The sequence below is a fragment of the Kogia breviceps genome, chromosome 5, assembly GCF_026419965.1.
Source record: "Kogia breviceps isolate mKogBre1 chromosome 5, mKogBre1 haplotype 1, whole genome shotgun sequence".
Classification (NCBI taxonomy): Eukaryota; Metazoa; Chordata; class Mammalia; order Artiodactyla; family Physeteridae; genus Kogia; species Kogia breviceps.
Window position 1 is genome coordinate 30,259,488 of NC_081314.1, and position 26,032 is coordinate 30,285,519.

Genomic DNA, 26,032 nt, shown 5'->3' on the forward strand with positions numbered 1-26,032 from the left:
CCAATCGTATAGGTTCTTCCTTAAAATATGTCCAGAAGCCGAGCACTGCCCCACCTCCAGTGATGCCCTTATCACGTCTCACCGCAATAACACCTCAGTGGGTCTCCCTGCTTCTGCCCTGTTCTCCCCAACTGTCTAACCTCAACATAGCAGCCAGAGTGGACCAGTTAACGTCCGAGTTGACTGTGTCTGTCTTCTGCTTACAACCCTCCAAGGGCTCTCATCTTACTCAGAGGAAACCTTAGCCCCCCAAGGTCCTAAGTAATCCCCCCTCTTACCTCTCTCATTCCATTTCCACCCTGCCCATTCTGTTCCAGCCACACGGGTCCTCTGTGGGTCCTCAAAAGGCCAGGCATGCTCTTGTCTCAAGACCTTTGTACTTACTATGCTCTCTGCCCCCAATGCTCACCCCACTGAGCTGCCCAGTCCTCCTCCTTCACAAATGCTTCTGAGAGCTCTTCCCTCACTCAATGTCAATTGTCAACCCCAGCCCCTGTTCCCCAGCCTCCTTCCCTGCTTTATTTTTCTCCTTAACCCTTATCACTGTCTCTCCGACGGTATATTTTAATTTTTTATTATTATTTTTAAAAATATTTATTTGGTTGCACTAGGTCCTAGCTGCGGCAGGCAGGCTCCTTAGTTGTGGCTTTTAGGCTCCTTAGTTGAGGCATGGATGTGGGATCTAGTTCCCTGACCAGGGATCGAACCCAGGCCCCCTGCATTGGGAGTGTGGCGTCTTAACCATTGCGCTGCCAGGGAAGTGCCTCCTACCGTATATTTTAATTATCCACCTGTCTGTTTGTCTTTCCCACTAGAATGTAAGTTCCACGAGGTACACATTTTGCTGTTTTATTCGTTGCTATACCCCCAGTCTCCAGGATAGTTTTGGCACATAGTGGGTGCTCATCAATATTCATTGGTTGAATGAAGGACATTTACAACCGAAGGAGCATGCCCCTCTTCTTCTGACTCCCCCCACCCCCGCCCAGCCCCCATCCCCCCACCTGCTCAGAGGCCAGTGCAGAGCAGGCATTCAGATGCTGTTGTGGGCAGGAGGGGCTTGTGACAAGAGCATCTCCCCCAGCTCCACTGCTTTTCAGAAGGATGAGGATGGTGGTCCTCAGAAAGGGAGGGAGGGTCCAGCCTAGCTTTACAGCATCACCTGTGGGAGGCTGAGTGTGCAAATAGCCAGCGAGCTCCCTGCATTTCCATCCCAGGTACAGCCTTTCGGAAATTAGGAGGGGAAATTAGGCCCCGCCCCTTTGGGTGGGGAAAGAAGCCTTCCTGTGAAGGCGATCCAAATCAGAACTCCTGGGATCTTCCTGTTGGGTTTGGTCCTAGCGGTGACGGCGTTTGTTTTCCCCGGAGTCGTGTTCCTCGGGTTGCACAAAGCCTGGGAACAGTGAGGGCATTAGGACCAGGAGTGAGGCGCACGCCTGCGGCGTCTGGCAGAGCTCCTCGGTCCCGCTGAGCAGGGAGCTATGTGTGAAAGGAAATTAGGCTGCTGCCGGCTTCACATCTGTTGAGCTGACCCGACTCGCAGGGTCCAAAAGAGGACGGCTGTCAGCCTTGCCAGACTGAGGACCCACCGGCTACCCCCAGACATCTCATAGCAGCCTGACAATTCGTGCAAGGGGGTGAAGCGAAACACGTGGGACTAGACCCCTGAGCAGAAAGGAATCATTATTTTTCCCAAAGAGGAAAAGGGCATCAAAGGGTGGGGATGGAGGGAGGCACAAACAGTTCAGTCTGAAGTCCCTGTGAACGGGCTCTTGGAAGGCAATTAAAGACTTCCGCTCAGAGAGGGCCTGGGCTGGGACTTGGGTCCGTGGCTTTCTGATTGTAAGTGGAAGCCGGTCTTACACACGCTGCTGGCAAATGTCAGCCGGGGAAAAAAGGAGCAGGTTAAGTGACCGGCAAAAAAACCTTCCAGGTGGACCCAGGAAGCCAGGTTCTGCTGCCAGCTTGGAGGAACCCGGAGCAGGAGGAAACAGTGAATTTGAACATGACCTGTTGCGTTTGGCAAGTTCCAGCCACATGCTGGTAAGGAAGCGATGCAGGCGTGGACCTTGCAGACTGCAATTCCTGCCGCTTCTCCTGCTGCTGGGATGTGTGTTGCTGATGCTGGCCGTGCTGCACCCTCCCCTGCCTGCCCTGCCCCAGGCTGTCCCAGCTCAGGTCGCCGAGCACAGCCCCGAAGCCGGGTACCGCCTGGACTTTGGGGAATCCCAGGAGTGGGTGCTGGAGTCCAAGGATGAAGACCAAGATTACGGCCCTCTGGAGGGCCTGCCGCCCTTCATCTCGCTGCGGGAGGATCAGCTCCTGGTGGCTGTGGCCTCTCCCAGGGCGAGAGGGAACCAGAGCCAGGGCAGGAGAGGTGGCAGCTACCAGCTCATCAAGCGGCTGAGCAGGAGGCCGGACGAGGACGTCCCAGAGAGGGACTGGGCGGCCGAGGAGGAGGATGCGGGGGCGTCTGAAGAAGAGGCGCTGACCTCGTTCAGCCTGGAGGAGGCGCTCAGTGCCCGCATCCCCCTGCAGAGGGCACTGCCGGAGGTACGGCATCCGCTGTAAGTAGGCCCTTGCTTCTCCTTCCCCCGTTCCTGGAGGGCCACCAGCAAACGCAGGGATGCAGACTTTCTGCATTCTGCTTCCACTGCCCGAGGGCAGCGCTTCTCCCTGTGTGGTCCCTGGACCAGCGGTGGCAGCAGCAGCATCCCCTGAGGACGTGTTAGAGATGCAGAGGCAGAAACCCTGGGTGGGGTCCAGCGATCTGTCTTTAAACAGCCCTCCAGGGGAGAACCACCATCCTAGAGACAGAAAAGGAGGAACTCTTCCTTGTCTGGTCTCCTCCCGTCCTGGGTTCTAGTCCTTCTGTCTCTGTGGATTGTCAGGTCAAACAGCTTTATCTCTATAACCCAGAGGGGCCTAGAGTGGATGTTCTCCAAGACACTTCCAGTTCCAGCACATTTTAATATTATGATTGTTGGGTTTATTTTTATTTTGGATGAAGGTAACAATTGCAGCTAATCTTTATGTGGCTCTTGCCATGTGCCTGACTTTAATCAAAGAGCTTTTCATGTATTGACCCCAAAATCCTTACAACTTATAATGATGGGTGCTAGCACTACTATCATGCCTATTTTATGTGTATGAAAATGAGGCTCAGAGAAGCCAAGTGACTTACCCAGTCACACAGCTAGTAGGTGCCAAAGCAGGGGTTTGCTCCAAATTGCCTGAGCCCCCCACTCTACACCCCCTTCCTTAGTCGGCGAAACTAAGGGGACAGGTCCAGGACCCTGGACCTAGAACACTGCACTCATGCAGCCTTACCTGGCAGGGTACCCCCACCCCCAGGAGGCAAGCTGGGAAGTAGGATGACATACAGGCTGTGCCCAGGGAAACGGTGGGCTCGTCCTGGACCCCCTGCCCTCCCCACCATTACCGTGGCAGGTGCAGAGGAGGGGTCTGGTTACCAGCATCCAGGAGCAGTGCATCTGGGTGGTTGGGTGACTAGGTCCCTTCCCTATAAGCACTGCTCTTCCCAGAGCCCAGAGTTTCCCGGGAAGCAAACCCATCCTCCAGCCCTCTGGGTGGGAGGACTGGAGTGAAGCAGCAGTTGGGAGCAGGACCACATACTTCTCAGACCCCTGTGGGGGCTCCTCTGAGCTTGGCCACTCAGCCACTGGCCCTCAGGGGTGTGCAGGTGCAGTCGCCTGGAGGGTGAAGCCTCCTTAGACTGTGTACCTCAGAGTCTCACCCATGTCACCAAAGCCCCAGCCCTGATGCTCCAACTCCAGGTCTTGGCTGAAACAGCTCTTTGCAGGCAACTCCCAGACCCATCCAGGCCCCGCCCCCTCATCACAGGCTTGTGCTCTCTGCAGCCTTAATTCGTAACACTCGTGACAACCGAAGCTAAATGGTCATTGATGTATTGGTTTATTCAGTGCCTGCTTCCCTTGCCATGCAGTGAACCTATAGTCCCAGCACACAGGAAAGAAACGACTGCTGAATGAATCAATATATCATTTTCCAATTCTTTTTTTTTTTTTTTTGGTGGTACGCGGGCCTCTCACTGCTGTGGCCTCTGCCATTGCGGAGCACAGGCTCCGGACACGCAGGCTCAGCGGCCATGGCTCACGGGCCCAGCCGCTCCGCGGCATGTGGGATCTTCCCGGACCGGGGCACGAACCCGTGACCCCTGCATCGGCAGGCGGATTCTCAACCACTGCGCCACCAGGGAAGCCCTTTCCAATTCTTTTGATACAACTTTTCATTGGCCTAGAGCAAGGATGTTTTACCAACCAGACACATGGACTCGATCAAGAGTTTCTGGCTCCCAAAGCTGTGAGTGCGTGTGTGTGACTCTGTGTGTCCTCATCGTGCAAGCGTGGGTGCATTGTGTTGTGCGTGTGTCAAATGGATGCTGTGCATGTGTGTTGTGTGTAGTGTGTTAGTGGTGGCCGTGTGCCTGGTGCCTGTGTATGCTGTGATGTGATGTGCACGGGTACGAGCTGTGTGGTGTCTTGTCATGTGTGCATGTGTGTTGTTGACGTGTCAGTGTTCACGTGTGTATGCATCATGCTTGCATGGCACGTGCACGTATCATGTACGTTGTGCACATGGCATTGTGCCTGTGTGTTGTTATGTGGTGCTTGGCCTGTATGTTTTTGTAGTACGTGTGTCATGACTGTGTGCACATGTATGATATGTGTGATGTGCTCGTGTGTGTGGTGTGTTTTACCCATGTGTTGTGTGAGTGGTGTGAAGGGCATGGGTGTATTGTGTGTGTGTGGTTCACATGTGCATATTGTGTATGTTGTGCACGTGGCGTGATGGGCACCCCTACTGTGCTTGTGTGCGTGTGTGTGTGCTGTGATGTACGGCTTGTGTGGCGTGTTTGTGTGGTCTGCGTACATGCGTATTTGTTGTGAGTGTGCTGCACATGTGCATTGTGTGGTGTGTGCTCCGTGTTATAAATGTGTTGTGCAAGCGGTACGTGTGTACTTTTGCAAGTGTGTTGTCCATGTTATGCTTGTGGTATGAAGTGCATGGGTGAGTGTTGTGCATGTGTGTGCACGTGTGGGTACACTGTGTCATGTGTGTGATGTGCACGCGTGTATGTGTGCGTGCGCGTGTGGGCACCACTTTCGTGTGTGCCTCTTCCAGCCAGAGTGACCAACTAGTCGCAGTTTGCCTGGACTTTCCCATCGTAACCCCTCCGTCCCAGTCTAACCGGGCCGGTAGGTCTCCCCGCCCACAGCTTGGTTCTGTCCAGCAGGATGTGGCCCCCTCTTTTGGCCGCAGCCTGTCCCTGCAGCCTGTGTGCCCGGCCTGAGCCCCCAGACTCCCCTCCCCCAGAAGCACACAGGCACTGGCGCCGCGCCTTCCTGGCAGGCTCCAGGATGCACAAGTGATTCTCTGCAAAGTAAGGCCACAACCCTCCCTCCAGGGTGCCAGGACTCTCCTTCTCCCATCACTATTTATTAAAAAAAAAAAAAATTTTATTGGAGCATAATTGCTTTACGATGTTGTGTTAGTTTCTGCTGTACAGAAATCCGCTCTCTGTATACATATATCCCCTCCTTCTTGGACCTCCCTCCCCCCCACCCCACCCATCTAGGTCATCACAGAGCACCGGGCTGAGCTTCCTGTGCTTTATAGCATGTTCCTGCTAGCTATCTATTTTACGCATGGTAGTGTATATATTTCATTCCTAATCTCCCAATTTGTCCCACCCTCCCCTTCCCCCCCACCCCTGTGTCCACATGTCCGTTCTCTACTTCTCCGTCTCTATTCCTGCCCTGCAAATACGTTCATCTGTACCATTTTTCTAGATTTAAAACTGGGCCCAAATACAACCCATAAAAGAACAGCCATTTCTTAAGCACCTACCCTTTGTGTCTGAGGACACTATTTTTTTTTTTTTTTTTTTTTTGCCGTATGCGGGCCTCTCACTGTTGTGACCTCTTCCTTTGTGGAGCGCAGGCTCTGGACGTGCTGGCACAGCGGCCACGGCTCACGGGCCCAGGTGCTCCGCGGCATGTGGGATCTTCCCAGACTGGGGCACGAACCCGTGTCCCCTGCATGGGCAGGCGGACTCTTAACCCCTGCGCCACCAGGGAATCTCTGAGGACATTCTTTATGCCCACCAGATTGCATAGAGCCTGTTTTTCAAATTTCAACACGTATGCAAATCGCCCCAGGCATCTTGTGAAAATGCAGAGTATATTGGTAGTTGGCCAGGGGTGCAGCCCCAGATGTGACATTTCTATAAGGTCCCAGCACTGATGGTCCAGAGACCACAGTTTTGAGCAGCAAGGGATTGCATCACTGGTTCCCAAACATATGTGCATATTAGATTCCTGCAGATTGTTTGTTTAAAATGTAGATTTTTCAGACTCCATCGCTAGAGACTATCGGTGGCTCTGAGTTGGAACCCAGCGATCTGAATTTTTACAAGCTGATACTAGACAGTTTGGGGAACCACTGGTATAGACGGTGAGTGGAGAGGTAGTAGGGTTCTGGAAGTTTCCATGGAGGAGGTAGTTCTGGGATTGGAGAATAGAGAAGAGAGGCAGAAAGGAACACAGTCCCCTTCATGGCCCAGGGTTTTACACTTACACACAAATGTCAGGTCAGCCGTAGCTGGCTGCATGCTTGTGCCAACTTATAACTTGTGTTTACCGTTTGGCCCATGTTTCCCTGGTTTATATGCCTTCAACTGTGACTAAATCATATGCCCATAGAACAGTGGACCTGGGGTTGAATTCTGGACACCACCCCTTACTGTGTGACCTTGTGTAATCACTCAACCTCTCTGAGCCTCGGTTTCTCCAACTGTAAAATGGCGATGATAATAACACCCTTGAGTAGGGTTGTGGATCAAATGAGATAAGTGTGTGCTGATTACCCCCCGCCAGCAGCACCCCCCGTTCTTCAAGTCCAAACAGAAGATGCCCTTATTGTATTCTCTAGCATAGGACCTAGGAGTGAGTTGGAAAGAGGGAGGAAGATTGGAGCAGGCAGCTGTGGGCCTCACACCACTGTCCTTTCTCTGACCCACGAGTTATTTTCTTCCCCTCCAGCTGCTAAGTCATCACAAATTTGGCAGCACATTGGAATTACCTGGGAATTCATAAGAAGGACTCCTGCGCGGGTCCCACTTTCAGGGATTCTTATTTAGTTGGTCTGGGGTGAGGCCTGGGTGTCCCCTGGTAGTTCCAACGTGCAGCCAGGGCTGAAAACCAGGGCTGCGAGGCACCAGGCACTCCCCTGCCAGCGGGGGGAGGTAGGAAGGAGCATCTCCTCCTCAGCTCACCGGCCCCCTCCTGCCCCAGAGGCTACTTTGGCAGGAGCTTTGTTGTCAAGGAGGAGGGGTGTTGCAGTCCACAGGGTCAGGTCAGTTCCTGGTGGGCAGCGAGACACCCCAGGATGGCTTTGGCACCTGGGCTGCAAAAGAGAGGAGAGGCAGCTGACAGGGCATCATCAGTAAATCTGGGAGAGTGGCCATGCCCCTTGGGGAGGGGTTAGTAGCCTGGGGCAGAGACTGGGGACTGGAGCCCAGCTTATCCCCCTCCGGCAACAAAAGAGGGAAAACAACCCAGTATGTGTGGGACTTGGCCAGCCAGGCGTCGAAGGGAACCCACAAGCACCAAGCCCCTGAGTCCAGCGTAGCCACGGCCGGAAGCGGCGCCTCCCTGAATCTCCGCCCTGGATCCGGCGCCCATAGTGGGGGGTTGTGGTATAGACAGAGCTGAGTGTGACTCTTTGAAGTCGAATGCACTTATGGTGCCCAGTGCAGTGGGGTCTTACCTTGTGCTTCGGGCCAGCCTCTGGGGTTAGCTCAGAAGTGATCAACCTGCATCTTATCTTTTTTTAATTACTAGGGAAAGCTGGTGTTATTTACTGCAGTGCCACTCAAAGTGTGGGCCTCAGACCTGCAGCATCAGAAATGCAGAGTCTCAGGCCCACTCAGACCTACTGCTTGGAAAAACTCTGTTTTTAACAAGATCCACAGGTGCTTTATGTTCATGTTAAAGTTTGAGTAAGTTGATGAGGCCTGCAGTTCACAGCCCTTGCCTGCAGGTGAGGGTTTTGTGAATCATCACGGCCAGGCTCCCCACCCGCAGACCAACCAAGCAAAATACAACTCACCAGGACTCGCTCTCTGAGTGATTCTTGGGTGCAGCCAGGCCGGGAGCTACTGGTTTAGGTCCTCTGAGGTGAAAAGGAACAGAGACACTCATGTGACTGCTGCTGGCAGGGTTACTTCGAGTCTTCCCAGGGAAGTAAGGAGCAGGGACTGTCCAGGGAAGACGGCAGGCAGTGCAGGAAGGGAACAGGAAGGAGACTCAGTGCTCCTGGGATTGTGCCGTCCTGACGTCCTCTGGCAGCTGGAGGCCCGGCACTCACTCCTGTTGCAACTTCCCTGCTGATGTCTTGTCCTCTACTCAAGCTGTCGTCTAGTGCCCACCTGTATCAGCATCACCCGGGAGCTTGCTCACTAGAGATGCAGACTCTCAGGCCCCACCCCAGACCTCCTGGACCCAAAATCTGCATTTATGGAGATGCCGGGTGATGTGGGTGCCTGTTAATATCTGAGAAGCGCTGGGCTACCTCTTGGTTTCTGCTGCCTCATCGTTGGCTTACTGCCCATTCTGTGACCTGCTACCACCTGCTGACCCTCGCCGTGTGTCTGAATATCACCTTGAGACTAAGGATTGGTCTGGGGCAGCTGGCCATTCTTGGGGCAGCTGTCCCTGTTAGGCGGAGCTCTTGCACCAGGAGCCTTCAGTGTTCAGACCAGAGACTCCTAATCGGTACCCATCTTTAGTCCAGGGCTAGGGAGCCAGGATCAGAGCTAAGCCAAGGATGCCTGGAGCCCCTCAGAAGGAGACTGGGAGACTTCAGACGACTCCCACAAAGAGAAGGGGATTGCATGCACCTTGTGTGACTTGTCCCCACTGTGGTGAGTGACAGGCTGGCAGCCTCAGCCTCACCTACAGGCTCAAGCCCTTCCACATTTTTCTCTCATCTGTAAGCTCCTTCGTCCATCCTTCTAAGGCACCGTCCGCAGGCTGTGTCCCCAGCTGCTCTATCCCCAGGTCTGGCCTGGAAATTGGTGTCCCCAAGATGAGCTCTACCAATTAGATACACAATGGGCTGAACCTTGGTGTTTTCATAGAATGCAGGAAATTGGTATTATTGTCCTGTATCTATAGACAGCCAGCCTATACACCCCTTGAGAGCAAGAACAGTGTCCACCTTCATTCATTGAATAATTATTTGTTTAGCGACTATTAAAAGTGAGAAGGTGAGCAAACCCCAGTCCCACCCCCAAAGAGCTCAGGGTACACTGAGGGATGCAGACAAGTAATCAGCTGTTACATCGCTGGGCTCAGGGCTGAGACAGGGAAGCCCATCTCAGTGGGGGGCCTCTGCTGATTTGGTAGGAGCAGGGGGTCAGTCACTCCAAACCAGCTTTAGAAAACCCGGCAGAAACCTTTCTACTCTGGCCAGGCAAGGGAAGGGCAGGAGAGGGTTTGTGTCACAGCCAGGCCATCTGGTGCACTGCTATGACTCATTCTCTTCAGAATCAGCCTCCAAATGCATGTTCTGAGCTCACGGGGGACACTGGAGCTGCATGAAGTGAGGGTGTGCATCTGTGTGTAAACACAGACACAGGCTCTCCTGATCTTGGAGTGTGAAGACATAAAGCTTGCACTCATTGAGCAGCTCTCCTGGGCCAGAATGATCCCTTTTAATCCAGGCAGCAGCCGTGGTCTGGAGAAAGGTCTCAGACTCCCTGTGCTGGCTAATTAAGGGATGTAAATAAATAGCAGAGGGCTTCCCTGGTGGCGCAGTGGTTGAGAGTCCGCCTGCCGAGGCAGGGGACACGGGTTCGTGCCCCGGTCCGGGAAGATCCCACATGCCGCGGAGCGGCTGGGCCCGTGAGCCATGGCCGCTGAGCCTGCGCGTCCAGAGCCTGTGCTCCACAACGGGAGAGGCCACAACAGTGAGAGGCCCACGTACTGCAAAAATAAATAAATAAATAAATAAATAAATAGCAGAGCCAAGATTCAAAGCCACATTGATTTGCTTCCAAAGCCCTGGGTCTTTCCTTCCTGACCTGCTGCCACTCAGAAGAGGGACAGATGAGGTCAGGGTGGGCTTTTGGATACTTGTGTGATGTATACAAGCTGAGACAGTAAAATATTCACCAGGTATATGGTTGAAGGACAAAGAAAATGTCTCCATTATTTAATAATGAAAACATGCATTTCTTCTTCGATCCCTTCATGAGTACCTGGTGTCGTTTGGACACTGCTTCACAATGTACAAGAGCTGTTTCTCTGCCCCACCTCATTCACGGCCCCCAGGCAAAGCCGTGGCACCGACAGAGCAGGAAAAACATCCCCACTTGACAGAAAGAACCCAGGTCACCAGGGCAGCGAAGAGACTTGCCCCAGGGCCTCTGCGTGGACCACTTACCTCTTGCTCTCTTGTTCGTTTACCTACCTATTTTATTCCCTCAAAGGATTTGAACATACATTATGAAATAGAAAATTGCTATTAATATCATGTTTAGTCAAGATAAAGGGAAGTATATTTTAGAAAATCTTTCCTTTCTTTCCTGGTACAGCCAAGCCCCTTCCTACCTCCAGGCCTTAGCAGAGGCTGTGACCTCTGCCAGGAACGCCTCTCCCCACTCACACACCTTCTCTGACTGTGTCCCACCCACTCTCAGGTCCTGGCTTCAGTTGTTGAATAATTCTTTGGTTTTCTGTTTAATAGGATATAAACTCCATGATATCAGAGACTATCTGAGTTTGGGTTCCCCCAAAGCAGACCCTAAGGACAAGGAGTTGTTTTGCAGGTGATGCCTGGGAGCCCCGGTAGGGGACAGGGAGGGTGGAGCAGCCAATGAAAAGTAGGTTTGCAGGCAGTTACCTCTGCAGGCAGCTAGAGCTCAGCCCTGGGGGGAACCTGGGAGACAGCATCTCATTGTTACCCACCCCCACCCTTAGGGTCTGGGTTGCTGGATATTAATACACCAACTCATTTTAGTCACTGACTGAGGGCAGCTCCCAGGGCTGGAGGGAGGTTACTCTCCACCTCTTCAGGCAGCTGGTGCTTAAGGAGAGCATCTCTGGCAGTCAGAGAAAACGCTCACGCAATTGGAAGTGAGGCTGTGCTGTATTATATGATATCCCCAAGGGGATATGGGCAGGGCACCACAGATTCTGCTTCAAGGATTTTATCTACTTAATTCATCTTCCAGTCCTCACACATAGTAGGTAGTTAGTCAATATCAGTTAAATGATGGATGGAAAGATGGAAGATCAAGATCAAAGAGAAAATTAGAATGAAAATAAGCAACCAATGACTAAATATCATACTTCCTTACTCTGAGCTTCCTGGCAGCCAAAGTGAAAAAGGAAACACGGTAAGTATCATGATCCTTGTTGCTCAGGAAGAGGAAACACACCAGGTCCTCAGAGGAGGAAAAGCTTTTCCTGGCACTTCTATCTGACAGGAATTTCCCTCCAAAGTTGTGTGGAGGGGATAGAAAGTGCTGGAGGGGACAGTTCCCCTCCACAGGTGTTAACAGAGACTGTAATGCAAAGCAGGTGTCCTGAAATGTCTTCATGTACTGTTCTCTGATCAAAGCTGAGAGCATGATGTCAAGCAGAACTCCACAAAAGCAAATTTCTAAGGCAGCCAAGACAGTGGGATCAAAGTAAGTTGCTTTCTGAGGACTTTACTGAATCAATGTAGACAGTCCAGAGCTTGTGATGAAACCAATGGATTGCATGTTCTTCAAATAACCCCCCCCCCCAGTCACAGTCACTGTGATCTGGACATCAGAACGCAAGCCTTATGACCCTGAATCCAGAACATCCCGTTAGCACTTCAGTCCAAGATGGTGATATGTATATACTGGTCAAGAGCACAAGGTTTAGAGTCACACTGACCATCAGCAATTTGCTGTGCAACTTTTAGCAAGTCACTTAAGCTCTCTGGGCTCTAATTTCCTCATCTTTAAAACGGGACTGTGTATCCATTATCTAGTGCTGTATAAACACGACCTCAAAATTTAGTGGCTTAAGAATTGGACGTCATAAAATTTTTAAATTTTGTGCTTGAAGACACAAACCCAGAAATGGTAGAAAATATTTGCAAATCATATATCTGATTAGGGATTTGTATCAGAATATATAAAGAACCCTTACAATAACAATAAAAAGATATCTAACTTAAAAATAGGCAAAGGATTAGAATAGACATTTCTCCAAAGAATACAGAGAAAATAGCCAAAAAGCACATGAAATGATGCTCAAATCATTAGTCAGTAGGGAAATGCAAATCAAAATCACAGTGAGGTACCATTTCACCCGCACCGGAATAGCTAAAAAAAAACCCAGACAATAACACGTGTTGACAGGGATGTGAAGAAGTTGTTGGTGGAATGTAGAACGGTGCAGCTGCTTTGGAAAACAGTTTGGCAGTTCCTCAAAATATTAAACATAGATTTACCACATGACTTGGCAATGCCAGTCCTAGCTCTATACCCAAGAGAATTGAAAACATATGTTCACACAAAAACTTACACATGAATGTTCACAGCAGCATTACTCATAATAGCCAAAAATGGAAATACTCCAACATCCGCCAATGGATGAATGGATAAATAAAATATGGTCTATTCACACAATGGAACATTATTCTATTCAAACAATGGAACGTTATTCTTCAGTAAAAAGGAATGAAGTACTAATATATGCTTCAACACGATGAACCTTGAAAACATTATATTAAGTGAAAGAAGCCAGAAGGCTGCATATTATATGATTCCATTTATATGAAGTTTATAATCTTTAAGTAGTCCTCTAAAATAACTACTTCTTATCCTCATTTTACAGATAAAGAAACTGAGGCCTAGAGAGGTACTCAGGCCCTTGGGAGGCTTGCAAAAAATAATAATAACTAGCATGTATTGAACTGTTACTTATGAGTAAGGCACTGGTCTAAGTACTTTGTATGAATTAACTCATTTGATCCTTCCAACAAACCCATTTTACAGATGAAAAATACTGAGGTTAAGTAAAATGCGTGCTCAAAAAGGACTTACTGGAATCAAAAGTATTTCAAAAAATAACAAGTGATTACTATAGATGTGACTGGTTCTGCGGATCTGGAAATTGTTGAAAGGGAAGATGGTTATCAGAGAGCTTATGTCGCTTGTCCAAGTCACACAAGGACAGATCCAGGATTTGAACTCAATGCCAAAGCTTGATGACACATACGGACTCTTCCTAAGATGCCCTAAACTGGCACGGTGTTTGAGCTCTCAGGGCATCGCATGCCACATCCCCTTTCTCCACGCTGTGCTACCACATGGGCCCGTCTGCCCATCCCTACGAGACCCAGTGCTGCCCACGGGCTGATGACCACGGACCGCAGAAGCCCAGGCATGTATCCAGAGCCCTTCCTTTCACCGGGGTCTACACAGCCTGCCCTGCCCACAGGCCCCTGCGCCTGCTCACCCCACCCCCCAGAAACAGAAGAATCAATCCTGGTTCCTCTGAAGAGCATCTCCCTGGCCCCGAGACACAGGCCTCGCCACACCTCTGTTGATGATACTTAGCACTGCGCTCAGACCACGGTGAGAGCACTGGCCTTCCCGCAGGAGCCCACGCCGCTCGGCCCTGAAAGACCACGGTACCGCCACGGCTATTTCCAGTTCACAGCTCCTGGCAGCTCTGCGGTTGCCTGAAGAGGTGTTCCAGCACCACCTGTTTATGTTTTGGAGGCCGTGTGAGCATCTTTCCACGGGGCAGGTGGAGGGTCCTCTCGGAGCTGGTGCCGGGACACCTGTCTCCGCGGCTCAGGGAGGTAGTGCCCTTGGCCTTGGAAGAGCTTCCAAAAGCCCATTTGCCTTTCAAAGTCCTCGCAGCCTATTGAGCTCATCCCAGACTTGCCTGTCATCTCTTCACCCTCCTCTCGCACCAGGAAGAGAGAACACAGTTCTATCTATGCATAAAACCTAGAAAACCCTAGTGGAGGGAGAGGAGGGGAGTCCTATGAAATTCTCTTTGAGACCCCTGCTCCCGCTGGTTTGTCCCCCTCCCTTCCCCGTCTTCTATGCAAAGAAGAGTCAGGAACACAGAATTTCAAGGTTGGAAGAGCCTTCGTGATCCCTCCTGCAGTGATAATACATCCTCTGATCATGGCAGCGAATACTTACACAGCGCTCAGTGCCAGCACCGTTCTTAGTGCTTCGTGAGAAAGCCATCTCATCTTCACAGCAGCCCTGCAACACGGGGGCAGCTGTCACCCGCCTGCAGAAACCAAGGCCCCGGGAAGCCACGTTACTTGTCCAGGGTCATTTGCACAGCTAGGAAGTAGTGGGGCTCCCTCATCCACAGCTGAATCATCTCTGCAGGGGATGTCCTGTGAGGCCAAGGAGAGAAAGTCGGTTGCCCGGAGTTTCCAGCTCCGGCAGGAAACTCCCCCGTCTCCTTACTCTGAGGAGAGTTAAATATTGAGTATATTACCCAGAGAAACTCAGGGAGCAGCAGGGGGGAGATTCAAATCAAAATTTATCTGATTGCAAAATCCAAGCTCTTTTGACCACCATTCTACAAGGACACATGCGTGCACAGAGACAGACAGACAGACAGACAGACAGACACACACACACACACACACAAGTGTTGTTTCCTGTCCACACATATTCTATAGATTGGGGTGGAGAAGGGGCCAGGCCCCGGGGAAGGTGTGGCTGTGTTCTGCCCTGAGGTGATGAACTTCAGTCCCTCTGAATCTGCACCCATGGGCATCCCATATGCAGGCTTCCTTGTCCCCAAAATCCTCTCCTGTCTGACTTGGAAAACAGCCAGCCTCCGAGCAATCGCCCAAGTAATGTTTTGGGGTTTTTCTGTACTCACTGAGTCCACTGAGGCAAGCTTTCTTTTCAACAGCCATTGGAGGTCCCCATCTCTAGAACCCCTGGATCTGCCAATACGTACAACCACACAGGAAATGGAGAACACACAAAGGAAAATTTGAACCTGTTTGTGAGCAGGTCTAGAGAAGTTCTGGGGGCAGAGTGGAACTTCTCGAACTCGGGTAGACTGCAGGAGGAAAGCTCCACCAGGGCTTGGGGTGAGAGGAGGGGCTGTGGGGTGGGAGAGAGGGAGGGTAGAGGGGGTCGAAAGCTCAGCCGAGAGTGCAGCGTGTGAGGGGGCCTCTCCGTTATCGTCCCAAAACTTCATGGGAAATGGTTCCACTTTGGATGTGTTATTTGACCATCCCTGAAATCAAGCTGTAAAGGTTCATGTATAGTTCATTATTATATATAGTTCATATATAGTTCATGTATAGTTCATTATTTTATTCATCTTAGGGATGCTTCTAAGGACACTGTCATCTCTTGAGGGACTTCTTTCTAAAGTCCATAGGAATTTCTTTTAGAAATTAGTGCTAGGTGCAAAAGCTAGTGAAATCTAAATGAGGTCTGTATTTGAGTTAATAGTATTGAACAATGTCAGATTCCTGTTTTGGATCGTTGTGGATCAGTCGGCTGGGTGAAGATAACACGGGAACTCTCTGTACTATTTTTGCAACTTCTTTTGAGTCTTAAATGATTTCAAATGAAAAAGTTATAAATTGTAAAAAAACAAAACAGTCTAGAAAGAACATTGCTTTCCCTAAAATATCTGGTGTGTAACTTTTCTGATGGTAATAATTCTATTGCAGAATAAACCCCCCGTTTTACTCTGGCTACCAGGAAGCTCAGAGTCAAATTTTAAATTCTCTCTAGAAATACCAAGGCCCTTTTGACCTATGAATGTATGTTCTTTCTCCAGATGTTGACTTTCTACTTGTCAGTTAAAGAAAAATGCACAACCTAAGAGTTGCCAGTTATGTTTTATTTGGGAACCTTACTGAGGACCATAGCCAGGGAGACAGGCTCTCAAATAGCTCTGAGGAACTGTTCCAAAGAGGTAGGGGAGGATATGTAGGAGGTTTTGCTGAAAACAAACAAACAAACAAACAAACAGACAAACCATGGAGTTGAACATCAAAAGATATCTGCTAATCACAAAACACAGATATCTCAAGTTAATGATTTTAGTGCTTTTCTATGTAAGGGAAGATGCAAAAGTCTGGGCTCATTGAAATTATTCCTCAGATAAGTATCTTAAGTATCCCCTTTTTCTGCATCCTGAGTCCCCTCAGGGTGCATTGTGGGTGAGGGATGCACTGGCTGTTGGCTCGATGGCTACAACATTCTTTTCTTTTTACTGGAATGGCAGGCGACATTCTTTGTCTACACACTCTTACTTATATTTCCCTGCTCTTGACTTTTCAGCCTTAGTTTTTCTTTTACCATTATTTTATGGTACATATTTCTTGAGAGTGACTTAAATACTTTATGAAAAGAAATAGTGTATAAATACAGAAACAATAAGACAATTGTCACAGCTACCTTATGAGATGTTCATGCGCTTTTTTGTTTAATTGTCTAAGATTTCTGTTTTACCATTAAATTAAAACACTTACCTAGTATCAATCCCCCACCACATAGGATTTTGCCCAGAGAGTCACGGGCAGGTTTCCAGAGTGTTGAGAGCTCCAGCTTTGGCTGGGACGCACCCGGCAGGGGGATGTCCAGCTGGTGACCCTTCAGGTGGCATCTCCCCCCCACCCCCACCCCCCACCCCACCCCACCCCCCGTCCCCAGCAGGGCCAGCCTCCTCTCATCACTCTGTGTGCAGTCCCACCAGCACAGATGCTGGAAGTTTGAGGTCCTTGAGACAACCCCAATTCAAATGCAAATACTCCTCTGAGGAGGGACCAGTGGTTTCAGCAGCTGCAACCTAGAAAGGAGCACTCTGGAAGTGCATTTTAGGAAGGTGCCTTTTGCACACAACGTGAGCCACTCACTGCTCCGTGGATCAGATTGTTATTAGAATTCATTCCACTGTGGATTCGCTCAGAGCTCTCCACAGACCCGATGCACAACAAATATAGAGCATCCCATTTCTGGAGAGGAAAGTGGGACCTGACAGCCTCTGGGCAGAGGCCACAGCCGCACAGGTTAAAAGATAAAAGATAAAGAGAGGATTCTAAAGGCAGCAAGAGAAAAACAAAGAGTTCCTTACAAGGGAACCCCCATAAGGCTGTCAGTTGATTTCTCTACAGAAACGTTGCAGGCCAGAAGGGAGTGGCAAGATATATTCAGAGTCCTCAAAGGGAAAAATCTGCAACCTAGGATACTCTTCCCAGTAATATTACCCTTTAGAATAGAAAGAGAGAGAAAGAATTTCTCAGGCAAGCAAAAACTAAAAGAATACAGCAATACTAAACCTATCCTAAAGGAAATATTGAAAGGTCTTCTCTAAATAGAAAAGAAGTAAGAATCTATAGGAAAGAGAAAATCACCGTTGGAAAGTAAATCATTTAAAGAAGCCAGTACACAGATTTTTTAAAAATTAAAAATTTCCTGTTAAAGCAATCATAAACACAATGAACAGCAAAAGAATGAAAATGAAGATGTAAAATCATCAAAATCATCAAAATCATAAAATATGAAGGAGGAGAGTAAAGAAATATAGATTTGTTTTTCCTAGAATGTGTTTGAGTCTATATGACTACCAGTCGAAAGCAATTAGATATAGGAAGATGAGTTAACATACTTGAAAAACAGGGTAACCACAAATCAAAAATGTATAATAGAGTCACAAAAACCAGAAAGAAAAGAACATAAGCATAATACAAAGAAAATCATCCAACCAGAAAAGGAAAAAGAAAAAGAAAGGGACAAAGAAGAAATTTAAAATCAATGGGAAAACAAGGTTAAAATTGGCAATAAATACATATCTATGAAGAATTACCTTAAATGTCAATGGATTAAATGCTCCAATCAAAAGACACAGAGTCGAAAAAAAAAAGACACAAAGTGGCAGATTGGATTAAAAAAAACAATAACCTACAGTATGCTGCCTACAAGAGACCCACTTTAGGGCAAAGGACACACATAGATTGAAATATTGATTAACATGTATTATGTGTCAGATGCTGTACTAGATTATAGGAATACAAAAACAAAGAAAATAGTGTCCCTGCTCCTAAACCGATGATCTTTCATGTTCACAGGACACTTATTATGTACCTCGCCCTGTTTAAGCCTCACAACAGCTCTGCGAGGTTTGGTAATATTGTCATTCATTCCCACTTTACAGATTAGGACAGTCATCTGCTGAGAATGGTGGTAATACCTCTCAACTGCTATGGGAGAGACATGGGTTAACACTGTAAAGAAACTCTCGGAACCCGAGTCTTGGGAGATAGTGGACAGCACTTCTGTCAGGGTGTAATGGGTTCTCTTGATGTGGAGATTCTGAGAAAACCCAGAGAGAGATGGTGAGTTGGGAGGACATCCATCAGCTGAAGAAGCCCCAGCCAGGGCCTGCTCTTGCCCTCAGCGCCCTGCTTCTCTTCCCTGCAGGTGTCTGCAGCAGCATCCCGGAGACAGCCTGCCCACAGCCAGTGTCATCCTCTGTTTCCATGATGAAGCCTGGTCCACCCTCCTGAGAACCGTGCATAGCATCCTGGACACAGCGCCCAAGACCTACCTGAAGGAGATCATCCTGGTGGACGACCTCAGCCAGCAAGGTGCCTGCGGGCTTCCTGCAGGTTCCCTGGGGAGGGCCTGGACCCTAGGGGGTTCCCGTGCACAGACTGGGGTTTGGAACCTGTGCAGGCAAGGTTCCCCAAAGCAGAACTGCAGATGGGATGCAGGCTCAGGTAACTCATTAGTGAAGAGCCCCAGAGGCACTGCTTCTCTGTGAATACAAAGCCTAACAAGCTTGTCTCATCCTGTCAACTCTATAGATTGTCATTCCTAAAAGAATGTTTAGACTTTTGGTCTCAATTTCTTACCTCCCATTTTCTCTTCGACCCACTGCATTGCCCAGTCACCTCTACCACTGCAGTGAGACCGCTTTGGCCAATGATCTACTGGCAGTCACATGAAATGGACCCTCTGTCTTTGACTTCCTTGACCACTGTGTCTTAGGTCAGGTACCCTAGAAGCAGAGCTTGAGATGGGGCATCATGTGCATGTGGTTTGGTGGGGGCGGTGCCCTCAGGGGAACACTGTAGGGGAGTGAGGAAAGCAGGAGAGACAGAGGAAGGAGCGGAACTTAGATGTGGTGTCAAAGTTCAGCCACAGCCTGATCCCAGGGGGAGCTCTGCAGTGTAAACTGCACCTCAGCATCTGTCTTGCCTTGAGGCAAGGGAGCGGGCTTGGTACCCCGGCAATGGCGGGTCATTGACTCTGGCACCTGGGGTGAGGGGTATCATTCTGCATGACTCCCTGCCACTTGCAGGACAGGTGGTTCCAATACTCTAGGGCACATCTCCAGGGAAGGCTGCTGACTGCCGTTAGCAGCCAACCCGCAGCAGCTGGGCACATGCAAAGCAAAGCAAATCAGTGAAAGGGATCTCAGGGCTTCTGAGTAGGGCACCAGCAGTATCTGCTTCAACCTCACTGCTGCATTTAGAGAATGTGAGCGAGTTCTCTCCTCTCTTAGTTTTACGACGCCATTTCTTTTGGTGTTTACTGGAGAGAATCCTGACCCACCGAAACTAACGAAACATTTTACAGCTTAACAACCACCATAATGTATGTGATGCTCGCGACTCTTGTGCTCACCACAGCTCCCAAGATAGACCTGTTGACAATGGTCCTAGTGATGGTCTTTGCAATCTCGCGGGCTGTGGCATCTGTGACCCCACTGTCCCGTTGATTCCAGGACAGCTCAAGTCGGCTCTCAGCGAGTATGTGGCCCGGCTGGAGGGCGTGAAGTTGCTGAGGAGCAACAGGAGGCTGGGCACCACCAGGGCCCGGATGCTGGGGGCCGCCAGGGCCGCCGGGGACGTGCTGGTCTTCATGGACGCCCACTGCGAGTGCCACCCGGGCTGGCTGGAGCCCCTCCTGGCCAGAATAGCTGGTGACAGGTAACTCACCCCCGGGGGCTGCAGAGCAGGAGGTGGGAGAGGGAGAAACAGTCCACAGGCTCAGTCACTCAGAGAACACCCACCCACCGCTGCCTGTGCTGACTGCCAGCCCTAGTACCCAAGCCAAGGAGTAAGAGTCACGGCCAGAGAAAAAGGACAATTTCCAAGGGGAAATGGGCAACACCCTCCTAGAAGGACTCCTGGCTCCAGAGGCTGTCAAGAGGCTCAAGAGCTGTTTCCCACTTGAAGACTGGTCTGTCTGAGCTCCTATCTTAGGAACACCTAGCTCTTAAGGTTACCTAGTTCTCAGCTGGGGCTGGGCCTGCTCCATAGGGAGAAGCAAGGTGGGGCAAGGAACAGAGCCCCTCCATTCGAGGGCGTAAATGATGGAAGGCAGTCTGAGGAATCCTCTGTGTGTGGGGTGGGGTGGGGGGTGGGGTGGGGGGGGTGGAAGAGCAGCTAGGGGCTAAAGATGCCTCCAGCCCTGCAGAGGCAGCAGCCTTCCTCCTGTCTGATGCCCACAGGAAACTCTCCAGCCTCCGTCCTTCTCCACTCCCCTCAGCAGGCAGAGTCCTGGAAGGGCCAGCGTCAGTCTTGGGGTCGCACCTGAACAGCAGAGCTCTGGGAAAAGGGAATTCAGAGCTTTTTGCTTCTCAGTATAAGATATTTCTCACAAACACAGAGAATTTGCACGAACTTCCAAAATGACTTTATACGTTGTAGAGCTGGAGGAACATCCAGGCCTGGGGAAAATAAAGAGGGGTGAGATGAACGAGGGTTCATTCTTCCTTGCGGTAAAAAGTTTGGTTGGTAAAGTTTGCAACTGCAGGTAGCTTTTGGCTCTCTGGACAGTGGTGCCTTGGTTGACCTCACATATTTCAGTTGGCTGGTGTTTGTTGATGGCTCCACTGAAACCCAAACGCTTGACCTCCTGGAGCTTAGAAAGGCTTAAGAGAGGATCGATCTCGTGTCTGCCTGAGAGTTAAAACTCAGCTCACAAGTGATAGGATGATGGAGTGAGCTCTCTCCTAGCTCCTTCCAAGTCAGACAGGGAAGCTTTGCTATTTTGTTTTAAGTGAAGTCCAAGAACACCAGCTACATCTGTAGATCCGAAACACAAAACTAAATATAAGATTTTTTTTTAAACCACCTTTTTTCGAGTCCCTAGGCTGTAGTTACTTCCTAATTCAGCCCTGGTTGGGCAGCCGCTATGGTCCATGGGAATGAAAACCAAAACAAGGAAACATCTTTCACTTCATTCATTGACATTTTATTCTTTATCTCTATCCAAAATGTACTCAAAGAGGCTTATGATGAATCACTTATGTATCTGGCTAAAACAGAAGGGAAAGGAGTTTTCGGAAAGGAAAAGATAGTGTCAGAAATTGGGGGTAGGGACTTCCCTGGTGGCACAGTGGTTAAGAACCCGCCTGCCAATGCAGGGAAACCGGTTCGATCCCAGGTCTGGGAAGATCTCACATGTCGTGGGGTAACTAAGTCCGTGCGCCACAACTACTGAGCCTGCTCTCTAGAGCCCCCGAGCCACAGCTTCCAAGCCCACGTGCCACAACTACTGAAGCCCGCACGCCTAGAGCCCGTGCTCCGCAACAAGAGAAGCCACCGCAATGAGAAGCCAGCGCACTGCAACGAAGAGTAGCCCCTCCTCGCCCCAACTAGAGAAAGCCCGCATGCAGCAACAAAGACCCAACGCAGCCAGAAATAAATAAATAAATTTAAAAAAATAAAACATACAGGGAAATCTGGCAAATTTAAGTTTAAAAAGAAACGAAAGAAATCGGGGATAATACAGTTATTAGAAATGAGCTTTACGTATGACTGAGCCTCCAGCAAGACAGAGTAAAAAGAGAAATTTGATGAATTTTAGGGTGATCGTTTTCTGATGAAAAGGGATATACACCTTTTATCAAGAAGGACACTGCTCAAAGGTCTGGGACGAATTGATTGTGTGGACGCCTGAATGCAGTTTCCTCTCTTGTCCTGTTACCATTACTAAGATGGCACAAATTTGATGGGGTTCTTTAGAATTCAGCCCCCTGGCTCTTGATTCTGGAATTCCACAAAATGCTTGGCCAGTAGCCAAATACATCTCATCTGCTCAGCTTATTCCACAGTAAGTGGAGAGTTGGGAGGGTGCCCTCCTTTCTGCCTTGACCTTGCTTCTCACTTTTCTTAGGTCAATGCGAGGTGCCCCAAAATAGTGGAGGCCAGAGAGATTAAGTTCCCCTTACCTTCCAGAGGGAACAATGTGAAAAGCGCAGGAAAAGCATATCAAGATCCTTTGCTGTAAATATAAACCCCATGACTCTTCCTGCCAAGGCCAGTCACTTGAGGCCACAGATTAAAGCAGGTCATTGAATCCCAAGACCACCCCGGCCCTCTGTATATGGGCTGGGCTCGTGTCAGCCCTGGCTGTCTCTGAGGTGGATGGAAATTGATGGGAGTATGAACAGCAAGGCTGGCATCTCTTTTCCAGAAATCTTCCTTTTCTTAGACTGGTAACTTCCAGCCACCCCTGAGTTCAGGCCTGATTCACTCCATGGTATGGATTTTAGACAAAACTATTGTGAGAGGCCAGAAAAGAAAAAATGTGAGTGAGATACTGACTAGGTAGAGGGCAGCTCCGGCTACACCTAAGTGATTACTTGTTTAATTAAAAGGCAGAGTTTCCAACCTGTACCAATTCCCCACATCACCCTTTCTGAGGTCACGTAATCCCAGGCTGTGCAAAAATATTGGGATAAAATACCATTATCAAGAGCAACAGTAAATGAGCAAATCAATCTAGACTCACGACTTTGCTGAGAGACACCACGTACTCATACATACACACACTTTAACAACGAGGACCCTTTTGGGGCTTGACAATCCTGATTCTTCAAGCCAATGAAGTTTTATGATCCAGGGAGGAACAAGAACTAGACCCTAGAGCAGGGGCCCATGAACCCTCTGCAGCTGTGCACGATATTTTGTATATATGCATACGATTATTTTTCTGGGGAGGGTTCCATAGATTTCCCCTGATTCTCAAAGGGATCAAAGACCCCCAAAGAAATCAAGAGCCACAGTCCTAGAGCATTACAGCTGAGAAAGACCTTTGTGAGAAGTAGTTCGACCTCCCATTTTATGAATGAGGAAGCTGATGCCCAGAGAGGTGCAACAGCTATCTCAAGATCATACAGCACATTAGTGGCAGAGCTAAGCCTAAGTCCCTGTTCCCCTGTGTCTCAGTTTTATCCTGAGAGGTTTTTAAAGAAAGGGGCAGGCATGCTTTTTAATGAAATGGGTCCCCGATTCCTTATGGAAAAATATATTTTCTAGGAGAGTACTGTTCAGTAGAAATAGAACATGAGCCACAGATATAATTTAAACACTTCTAGTAGTCCCATTACAAAAGAAAAAGAGACAGATGAAATTAATTTTAACGAAATATTTTAGTAAACCCAATATGTCCAAAATATTATCATTTCAATATGTAATCTGAGATTTGTACATCTTTTTTTTTTCAAACCAAGTCTTCTAAATCCAGCACATATTTTACACTTAACAACACATCTCAGTTTGTTTTTTTGTTCTTTTTTTTTTTTTTTTTTTTTGCGGTACGCGGGCCTCTCACTGCTGCGGCCTCTTCCCTTGCGGAGTCCAGACGCGCAGGCCCAGCGGCTATGGCTCATGGGCCCAGCCGCTCCGTGGCATGTGGGATCTTCCCAGACCGGGGCACGAACCCGTGTCCCCTGCATCGGCAGGCGGACTCTCAACCACTGCACCACCAGGGAAGCCCAACACATCTCAGTTTGGACAGATGCTATTTTAGGTGCCCAGTAACCACGTGTGGCTGGTAGCTGCCATATTGGGCAGCATGTGTGTCTGGATTATGTTTCTGTCCCCCAGCAAGTGGGGGGTGTGTACCCCTTATCTGATTCCACGGTTCTTTCCAGGAGCAGGGTGGTGTCTCCAGTCCTAGACGTGATTGACTGGAAGACTTTCCAGTATTACCCCTCCAAGGACCTGCAGCGCGGGGTATTGGACTGGAAGCTGGATTTCCACTGGGAGCCTCTGCCGGAGCGAGAGAGGAAGGCCCTCCTGTCCCCCATCAGCCCCATCAGGTGAGGCTCCTTCACTCAGCCTGCTTTGCTTTTACTTCCTCAGGGAGGACTCTGCACCAGACTGCCTGGGTTAATCCTGGTTCTCCTAGTTTCCTAGCAAGTTACTTAATCAGTAAATTGGGGATAGTAACGGTACTTACCTTATAGGGTTGTTGTGTGGTTTGAATCAGCTAATATATGAAAAAAACATCCAGAAAGTGCCAGACGTGCAGCTATAGGTGCTGTTATTCTTACATTGTTATATAAATGGAGTCCAGCGAAGCTTCCAGATACTGCAGTGGAAAATAGAAGCACCTTGTCTGGAGCCTCAACCCAGCTCTGTTTTTCCAGGTAACACTGGAGTTTCCCTGCCTGGGGTGCTTTCTTGGTAAAAAGGAAGAATTCAGCCGGGTGAATGCTAGGACACCATAAGTCTCAAAATATGTCCAACTTTATGGTTTGCTTCTCTGTGTTTGGTTTTTGGACAACTATTCTACTTAAGTCAATGTTCTAGATATCTTCTGCTTTATAACAAACCATCCAAACTTAAAGGCGTGAAACAGCTATTTTATTAAGAGCATGGACTCTGGGTTGTGAATTCTGAAAGGGAGCGTTGGCGTTGGCTGTCTCTGCTCCATGGTGTCTGGGGCTTAGAAGGACAATCCTTTACTCGACTAGACTGGCTGGAAATGACTCAACAGCTCTGGGCAGGAATCCCCTGGAGTTTGATTCTGTCCGTCGCTGGGACCCAGCGGGAACTTCTTCCCCATTCTCTCCTTGAAGTCACTGCAGGCAGGTTAGTTGGGGTTTTCTACACCCTGGCATTGGGTTGGGAGAGCAAGTATCCAAAAGAGCCAGGCGAAGCAAGCTGTATCCCCCTACCAATTAAAAAAATAATTTATTGAGGCGAAATTCATATAACATAAAATGAACCATTTCCAAGTGAACAACTGAGTAGCATTCAATACATTCACAATATTGGGCAACCACCACCTCTTTTTAGTTCCAAAACATTTCCATTATTGCAAAGGAAAATCCCTTACTGAGTGTCTCCAGCTGTCCCCTTTCCCCAGCCTCTGGCAATGCCCAATCTACTGTCTGTCTCTATGGATTTATCAATTCTGGGTATTTCATATCAATGGAAACGTACAATAGGTAACCTTTATGTGTCTTCTCTCACTTACTGTTATGTCTTAGAGTATGTATCCCCTTTTATTTTTATTTTTTAATTTTTTTTATTTTTTGCGGTACGCGGGCCTCTCACTGTTGTGGCCTCTCCCGTTGCGGAGCACAGGCTCCGGACGCGCAGGCCCAGCGGCCATGGCTCACGGGCCCAGCCGCTCCACAGCATGTGGGATCTTCCTGGACCCGGGCACGAACCCGCATCCCCTGCATCGGCAGGCGGATTCTCAACCACTGTGCCACCAGGGAAGCCCTGTATCCCCTTTTATAGCTAAGTCTCAGAAATCACCTAAGGTCACTTACTCCAAAGTCACAGGCCCACCCAGGTTCACAGTAAGGAGACTTGGACCCACCTCTCAGGGGGGTCAACGTCAACGTCACGTTGTAAGAAGAGCCCGTGGGATAAGGAATCTGCCACAGCTGACCTGCCCAATGCCAAGCAATTACCCAAGTTGCTTCCAAATGCCTGGTCCAGGGACACGAAGTGAAGGCATTAAGCACAAGCAGGACTTCCAAGGGTCTGCCTGAGGTTGTGCAACTCGAACAGCTGACATGTGATAAACCATGAGCTTAGATATGCAAAAAATATTTCTTTCTATTTTCTACTAATTAGACTTAAGCAATTTCTATCTTGACCCCTGCTTCCTAATGGCAGAAACCTTCCAGACAAATCAGACAAATACAGTGATAGCTTAGTCATCTCATCTTTAAATCTG

General features: G+C 49.1%; 1 protein-coding gene across 2 annotated transcripts in view; it reads left to right on the forward strand.

The window, feature by feature from the left end:
• The first annotated feature begins 1,275 nt into the window (after nucleotides 1-1,275).
• The window catches only part of GALNT15 (polypeptide N-acetylgalactosaminyltransferase 15), a 39,352-nt gene continuing 14,595 nt past the window's right edge, over nucleotides 1,276-26,032 (forward strand). The window contains exons 1-4 of one of the 2 annotated variants that reach the window (XM_059065037.2): nucleotides 1,276-2,567; nucleotides 18,518-18,684; nucleotides 19,827-20,031; nucleotides 23,988-24,155. In XM_059065037.2, coding sequence (XP_058921020.1) covers nucleotides 1,879-2,567; nucleotides 18,518-18,684; nucleotides 19,827-20,031; nucleotides 23,988-24,155 — 1,229 coding nt within the window. In that variant the 5' untranslated portion in view covers nucleotides 1,276-1,878. The remainder of the gene's footprint in view (nucleotides 2,568-18,517; nucleotides 18,685-19,826; nucleotides 20,032-23,987; nucleotides 24,156-26,032) is intronic. The other variant, XM_067033823.1, reaches the window with a different exon arrangement.